Source organism: Olea europaea, unplaced genomic scaffold (assembly GCF_002742605.1).
Source record: "Olea europaea var. sylvestris unplaced genomic scaffold, O_europaea_v1 scaffold1579, whole genome shotgun sequence".
NCBI classification, from domain to species: Eukaryota; Viridiplantae; Streptophyta; class Magnoliopsida; order Lamiales; family Oleaceae; genus Olea; species Olea europaea.
This window is the reverse complement of record NW_019233406.1, coordinates 191,944-200,940: the sequence shown is the minus strand read 5'-3', so window position 1 is coordinate 200,940 and position 8,997 is coordinate 191,944. Positions and strand designations below refer to the sequence as shown.

The 8,997-nt window shown below is 30.7% G+C and overlaps 1 protein-coding gene across 1 annotated transcript in view; it reads left to right on the top strand.

Annotated features, from left to right (window-relative positions):
- The first annotated feature begins 7,133 nt into the window (after positions 1 to 7,133).
- LOC111376935 (alpha-mannosidase-like) overlaps positions 7,134 to 8,997 on the top strand; it is a 42,154-nt gene continuing 40,290 nt past the window's right edge. Inside the window, exon 1 of the mRNA XM_022999952.1 lies at positions 7,134 to 7,359. Coding sequence (XP_022855720.1) covers positions 7,141 to 7,359 — 219 coding nt within the window. The 5' untranslated portion in view covers positions 7,134 to 7,140. The remainder of the gene's footprint in view (positions 7,360 to 8,997) is intronic.

The following is an 8,997-nucleotide window of genomic DNA, read 5'->3' as shown; positions in this document are numbered from 1 at the left end:
CGAGCACCATAGCAATTTATCATATCGATCAAGATTTTCCCTTAAGCAATAGCAATTTTATTAAAAAGGGGTCAGTTTCACACGATAATTAATGAGCTTCAAATTACTTGACTAGCAACATCCAACTAAAAGTGGCGTCGAAAAATAAAGTTCATATTTTTTCTCTAAAAATCAAGTTCGGTCGTCTTTTAATAATATGCATATAGGTTATGTCACTTCAAATACCATTCTTTTTATTTTATTATTCACTCACAATCTAGTGTACCAAACGCATTTTGTGAGTTCTTTATTTTAAAGATTTTATTATTATTATTATTATTATTATTATTATTATTATTATTATTTTAGTACCTCAGTTGTTTCTTCTACATATCTCAATTGATAATTTTTAGTTTATAACAACGTGCACCATAGCAATTTATCATATTGATCAAGATTTTTCCTTAAGCCATAGCAATTTTATTAAAAGCGGCCAGTTTCAAGCAAAAGACACGAAAGGAATTCTTATATATATTTTTTTCTTTCTTAAAAACAATTATTGTTAAAAAAAAATTTTCAATCTTTATTTCAATCCAAGTATTCTAATAAATAAATTATTTGAAGTTTTAATTAAAACTGCACCTTATAATATAAGTTATCTTACAATCATTATTTAAATTTAATGAATTCATATTCCATAAATTTCACCTGCAGCCACTAAACTTTTAGCTAAATTTCAATTGGATAATTAAATTTTAGTTTATCCCACTTGGGCCGTTGAACTTTATTTTAGTTTCGATTGGATCAATTAACTTCAATTTATTAGTTTCAAATTTTATCCTTTTGTCATCTACCATCTTCTGAATGGATTAAAATTACTTGATTTGCAATTTGTAGCAATATTGTAATGCATCTTCAACTTAATCTCTGCCATGTTGGCTTACTACTATCCAAAATCATGAAAGTGTGAAGATAAATAAAACACTTGCATTTAAATAATTTCACCTAAGGACATACCGATTCACATTCTCCTAGATGGTTATGTATTAGAATAATACTTGTAATACACCGAAGTGTCCAATGGGATGTCCAAAATGGACACCCAGCACCTCGGTATTGGCCGAGGCGCCTGTGGACCCCGACGTGGCAGGCGCCTCGGCCAATGCCAATGGACACCCCGTTGGATACCACAATGTAACTATAGCATGATTGTAAGTATTATAGTTTTTACGGCTAAGGTCAAGAGAAAAAAGATTGGTACCTCCATTTCCTTCAAAAAAAATCTAAAACATAATTGAACCCTCATTGCACCGACTCACGATTATGTTGAAGAGAATTATATTAGGACTGCCAACTAAGTGATTTCTACTAATTTTATGGGCTTTACACACCCACAGCCAATAGGGGACACATGCAGGAGCGGACCTAGACCCTTTCGATTAGGGGGGTCACAATCAAATTTTCAAACGGTGAGTAAACCATAAATGGTAATGGTAGTCCGTAGTCGATAGATTGGAAGAGAGAGATAAAGGCAAAAAGTTGAGTTTGGAGCTGCCGGTTGCATAAAATACATATATTGTAGCTTTTAAACATTGACATCCAAAAAAAGAAAAAAAAAAAAAAAAAACACAGCTGAAAGAGGAATAATAAATAAATGTAGAGACTACAGGACCACCCCCCACCCCCCGGGTTCCGCCCGCACATGTACGGACAGGGCCAAAAAGATCTTGTTTGTTTAGAATAATTTCTAATTTTATGAGCCTACATATAGGGAGAGAAAATGATATCATACAGTTTTTAAAATTTTGGGATCTATTTTCGTCCATCATTCTTCTATATCTATTCACCTTTAAAAAAAAAAAAAAATCTATATTATATTTTTATCCTTATGTGCGTTTACTTAAGTAGACAAGAATAAAATCAAATACAATTTACTACTGTATTCATCCTCATTAAATTCTTTTGGACATTTTATATCTTTTCAGACTTCATATTTTGAGAAAGAGGTATAGAGGGGAGTTGGTAAGAATTGAAGTTTTTATGAGTACCAGTTTTTCATTATGATCTCAATTTGTTGACTACTTAATTCTATTTGTACGCGTAATTTGCCCTCTCACCTGTTTTTTCTATCATGTGTTTGTTTCCAAGTCACCATTCCTAATTTTTATTTGGACTTTGCTGGCCCTGTCCGTCCAATCGGCCCCCAGCGCAGACCCTTTCCAAACATCTTTACCCTTTTTATTTGGTGGTGTGCAGAACATAAATTGTATGGCTCAATTGAAGTGAACCAAGTATGGAAATGATGACTTTGACTATGTTCTCGGGATTGGATGCTTCGGTCTAGAAATGTTCACTTGTATCCTATATTATGATTTTTGACTTGTTAATTTCTTCTTAGCCTTTTCTACACTCTCAATGTAATCAATTAATCATGCAAAGTCTCCTTGTGATTTATTTTCATATTGTAATTTAATGCATCCATGTGCATGGGATTGGCTACATCATATCATTCTAGGATGTAACTTTTTAAGATTCCTAGATGTCGTCATATTGGAGACAGTTAACTTGGATAAATCAATTTATTATTCTTCAAAGTGAGCCACTTGTGAGTAGAGTGAGATTATAGTGATTACCTTTTTAGGTGCTGTGTCAAGAGAGAAGTTGGTTTCCTTGAAACCTACTAAATAGCGTTGGTCAACCTGTGAAGCCATGGAGCATAAGTTGGTCCCATTGTATGTAGGTTGGGTTGAATTCAATCTATCCTGTAGCATTGCATCTACTATGGTAATTTATTATAATTTCATTCTATTTAATTATGTCCTTAATATCTAATTAGTTTAGGAGATTTTGTAGTAGATCTGAAAATATTTCAAACACTATTCATGATGAAGAAGAAATAGAACAAGAGCATACATCTACATTAGCTACTTTCAATTCTCATGAACATCAAATTGTAAATATTGAAAAAATAAATAAAATTGCATAACTAGAATATTCCAAAGATAGACAAAAGTTCTGTCCAGGAAAGTTTGATTTTCATCAAAATTATGTTATCAGAACTCCTGAGCAACCGATTGCTATCAAACATCAATAAGCTCAAATGAATATTTTTCAAAAGATACTATTCAATCTCATAGGAAGAAATTTAGATATTTTCACGTAGGATTAATTCAAGTTGTTGTCAAACCTTTGTTTCGACTTTGTTTAGACATTCCTATTCTTTTAACTCTTAGAGATAAAAGATTTTTCAAATTGTTTCCAAACTTTACAATCAATTTAAATGATGGAACTATTCTTAATGCTCTTAATCTTCATATTCAAACAAAAAAAAAATAAATCTTGATTTTGATGATCGTTCAAAAGAATTTATTGCAATATACCGAATATATTACAAGCTTATGAATACTTATGATTTTCATGAGTCAATTATATATTTCAAGCTTATGTTCATGATTTTCATAAGTCAATTATCCCTACAAAATCTCGTCCTATTCAAACGAATAAGAGATTACTTAATTTTTGCATCAAAGAAATTAATAATTTACTAGAAAAAAGACTTATTCGTCCAAGTAAATCACTATGAAGTTGCTCTACATTCTATATCAATAATTTTATTGAAATTGAATGTGGTGCTCCATGTCTCGTTATCAATTACAAACTTCTCAACAAAATTATTTAAAGATTCTTTCAATACAACTTAGAATTTTTCAAATCCAGAGCTCAAGTTCAACTATAAATAGAGATCAAGATTCAAGACTCTAGCAAGAGTTTTTGGCGGGAGAAAAACTTCTTGAAGAAATTTTAGATTTCCTTGTAATATAAATTTTCTCTTATCAGTCTATTTATTCATCAAAATTTTTCTTTATCATATTTTTTTATCAAAAATTTCATCCTTAGTAATATTATTCTTCAAAGTCAGATTTAGTGTGAGTGTGTGTGTGTAGCTCTAATTCATAAATGGGGTGTATGTTATTGATTTGTTTTTCATTGAACACGTTTATTTAAGAACTAATTCAAAAGGGTAAGTGAAAATTTTCATAAGTATTGAGCTAATACCATTCGTTGAAAATTATAATTGTTTAGACCTAAATGTGGAATTACAACCATTAAAAGTAATATGTCACTTATTAATTGGTTTTCAAATGATTGAGGTAATTAATTCACTTTAATTAATAATATGTGTCAATCAAATAAAACAAATAAAGATCAAACGTAATATAGAACACCAAAATATTATTACGGAGGAAAATCTCTAGCTGGATAAAAAATCCCATAATGAACTTGTCTGTAAAATTCACTAGAAAAGTTAACTTACAATTAGTTTAGACACTATTAAACCTTAGTTGACTTTGACTTGGAAATCACTGAGGAACTTATTCGATTGTGCACTCCTGCACTTCTCAAAATTTTGAGCCATTTTACTGTTCAAGTGAATTAACAAGAACGAACCTCGTTCTTGAGTTCCTCGAAGTGCCTCTTCTCAAAACTCCAGTACTTTGAAAGCTTACTGGGGAATGTAGGATTTTTATTTTGGTGTTTGATAAAAGAACTTTTTATGTTTTGATTTGTTGATTGAGGCAAGAGATACTGAAACATGGATTTGAATTTCAAAGTATGTTCCCTTGACTTAATTCAAGGCCCAACTAATGTTGGAACAATGTTTGGGATGAATATATAAATATTGTGTTGAATTTAAGAATCAAATGAATGTGCATAGATCTTCAATAATAAGATCTCTAAGGCAAAATAATGATTCAACACACCTTTGTACGTTGTATAGGTTGTATATTTATAATGGGTAGTGTTTGCGATGAAAGGGAACTCAAAATCAACTTGAAAATCGAATTTTATTGTTCCTCAGATTAATATTCCGCTTGAGCGCCTGGGTTAGCACTATGCGAGCGATACCTAAGCAGCAGTCAGTATTTTCTTCATAAATTTCTCTCCCGATATCTGATTGAAGTGATTCAAAATGTGTTGAAAAGCTAACTCAAAGGCTACAATTCTTTTAGAAATTTTCAAATTCGAATGCTTTCAATGTGAAAAATGCTTAGCAATTTGTAACTAAGAATTTGGAGAAATACTTGAGTAATACTTTGATACTTTGACTCCTCCGAGGACTCCATCAATCCCAAACTATTTTTACTATATATTGGACTCAATAAATCCTATTTTGACTTTGAATACAACTCAATAAACTTCTAATACAATTCAATTAGGATATGATTTTGACTGAGGAAATTGCCAATCACAAATTTGAAAATTGCTAATTACAAAATTGGACCTAATAGTAATTATTATCACAACCATAATATTGTATTTTAATTTCAAAATATCATCATTCTTTGTTTTGTTAATGATAATCTTTGTCCAACATATTTGTAAATAAACTAAAATGGGAAGTGGAGATATGCATACAAGATGATTGGAAAAATTTGTGATTGTAGAAATTTACTAAATCCTATGCTATCCACTGATAACACAAGGAAAAAAAAAAGCCTTAACTTTAATTAATTGTTTATAACGCAATCAATTGAAAAATAACACAATATATTAACATTGAATATTTTCATATGTTTGATAATGTTACATACGTTCTTTTATTTTTATTTTTTTAAATAATTTGTGGATATATTATTTAAATGAATGAATTTAATAAGAGTAATGCTTGAATTCAACTGGGATAATATACTTTTGTTTTAAATGTTAAAATTGCAATGGAAATAGATTGAGAGTGAGATAAATATATAAATTTAGGATCTTTACCTATCACTATTATTGTGGAAAAAATCTTTACCTTTCATTTTTTAGCATTTTCATCTTTTTTTTCTACATTTCATTACTGAAATGGTCATTTTCATTAGTTTTCTAAATTAAAAGCTATGAAATGACGAATATACCCTTCTACTAAAAAAAAAAACTAATTGCAACTATAGTGAAAGGCAATGACATTTTTCATAATAATAGTGAAAGGTAAGGAAGTTATGTGCTAATTACCCATAAATTTAGTGTTGAGTTTAAATAAATAAATTTAATAAAAATAATGTCGAAATTTAATGTGAACGAATATACTAAAATTTTAATGAAAGTAACTGCCATCCATTAAAGCATAACTCCCATTTTTTTTTTTTCAAATTCATTTTTAATTACACATTCATGCAATAAAATATTTTGTACGTAAATATTTATTTTTTATTTTTTAATTACATATTCTCTAAAAAGATCATTGTTTCAAAATTCATTTTTCCCCAAAAAAACTCATTTTAACAAATGGGAAATAGGGGCTTAGATATTAAAAAAAATAAAATAAAAATGCTATATAAAGAATGATTCGATGAAAATAACAGCAATTTAACTTTTTCTTCATTAATTGTGGATTATACGGAAACTATATACTGTTCCACCGTTAGAGACCAGCATATTAACATTCAATTGCTTTGTTAGAGACAGAACAAATAGAAAGAGAAGAATTGTGATCGAACAAGATCATCATAAAGTTCAAATCATTCAAATCCTTTGTTTGTTGTCTTATTCACAAAATTCTCGTTCGAAGTTATAATAAAGCCTTGTTTGATTGTAAAGATAGGAAAGGCAAACCAATTCCATGCAAGTCGGAACAGAAAAATCCACCAAAAACATAGAAATGCATTTTCCACTCAGTTAATAAAAAAAATGATATAAGTGTTTGCAACTTGGAATTCGAATTTCATTTCCACTTTCGTATCAAACAGCCAAAGTAAAAAAAAAAAAAAAAAAATTCCTCAAATGTGACATTTTCCGTGGAATTAAAGCCAATCAAACGGACCCTAAAATGTCCATTACGACTCCCTTTTAACCCATAAATTAAGGGCGGCTACCAAAAGGTTGATAGCGAAAATGGGGACTAATTGGATTAGATATTTTTCAATAATTTAAAGCATTATACACTTTTGCTGCCATTATTATATACTAATGACAAAACTTTGATTCAGTGACTAATTAAATACAAGCAGAGTGCTAATGCTAATTGGTATTGCAAATTCGTTTGACTTGGTGAACTCCAATAATTATAGAGGAGAAATTAATGAACAATTGTCCCTTATTGACAAGGACCCTGACATTACATTCTTCGAGTGTTACTATAAATTAAATGCGTTAAAACCCAAAAACCAAATCTTGCTTATGGAAACTTTAGCTCAATCTGTTGCTGTTTTACTTTGCAGTGTATCTGTTATTTGTTCTTATGGAGTTAATGGTGTGAGTGGTTATATGAAATACGACACTGGTAGTGGAATTGTTGATGGCAAATTGAATGTTCATTTGGTTCCCCATTCTCACGACGATGTGGGCTGGCTCAAGACAGTTGATCAGTACTATATTGGATCAAATAACCGTATTCAGGTTTGCATAATAACTAATTATGCTTTTTTTGGAATTACCTTTTGGCTTAACTCTGTTTCTGGGCATTTGAATTGATGCAGGGTGTATTAGAAAAATGAAATGAAAATTACAGAAAGGCACTGAATTCTGATTTTTTATTCATTAATCAAGGGAGCCTTCTTATAGGCAGAGCACCAACAGATAAGAACACAGAAATAGGAAACACTAGACTACTACTTTAACCACTAGCTTAAACGTGTACAAAACCAACTACTATTACTCCTATAAAATGGGTTCTTGCAAAGCACTACTATAAAAAATAAAAGAAATACTAAAGACTTGAACTAACTTTATTCTTTGACTCTTTCAACAATACTTCCCCTAAAATAATATTTTAGTTTAATACATATCTGCAACCAAACAGCCTCAATCACAATCTTGCAAAGTGCAGACACTGAGTAACTTCTTCAACTTCTGAAAGGCAAACAATTTCAGGGGTTTGGTAAATCTGTCACCAATTTGCTCTTAACTTCTACAATAAATGAGATCAATAGCTCCATCTTTGGTGAGGTCTCTTAAGAAATGATACTTAACATTAAAGTGCTTGCTTCTTCCATGCAAAATAGGATTTTTTGAAAGTTTAATTGTTGAACTATTGTCAAAATAAATTGGAGAGGTTTCTTGTTGTTTGAAGTGCAACTCCTCAAGAATTTTCCTCAACCAAATAGCTTGACAAACACATGAAGCTGCAGCTACGAACTCTGCTTCGATTGTTGATAAAATAACAATTGGCTACTTCTTTGAACACCAGGAAATAGCTGCCGAGCCCATCATGAAAATATAGCCAGACATACTCTTTTTATCATCAAGATCATCTGCATAGTCACTGTTAGTAAAACCAAACAGTTCTGACTTTTCACCCTTTTTATAGAACAATCCATATTCAATGGTTCGTTGTAAGTATAAAAGAATTCCCTTGGTAGCTAGAAGATGCATCACTCTTGGGTGCTTCATGTACCTGCTAATGATACTCACAGCATGCATTATATCTGGCCTTGTTGCTGTAAATACATTGAACTTTCCACAATTTGCTTGTAAAGAGTGCTATCTACATTTCTTCTTTCAGAAATTTTAACAAGCTTCAATCCTATCTCCATAAGTGTGCTCACTGAATTGAAATTGTTCATTTTAAACTTATCTAAAATTTCTCGCACATATTTCTTCTGAGAAATAAAAGTCCCAGCAGTAGTTTATTCTACTTCAATACCCAAAAAATAACGCATCATTCCAAGGTCAGACATGTCAAACTCAACCATCATGGACTTCTTAAATTTTTCAAACATAGCGCTGTCATTTCTAGTGTAGATTAAATCATCCACATATAAACAAACAACAAGCATTTTTCCTCCATCATCAATTTTAACGAAAAGTGTGTGCTCAAATGGACATTTTTTAATACCTTCCTTTGAAAAATAAGTATCAATCCGCCTATACCAAGCTCGTGGGGCTTGTTTTAATCCATATACAGCTTTCTTTAATTTATAAACCTTATGCTCATTTCCAACCTTAATATAACTAGGAGTTTGATCAACAAATACCTCTTCTTGCAAGTCTCCATGTAAGAATGTTGATTTCACGTCCAATTGGAAGATAGGCCGT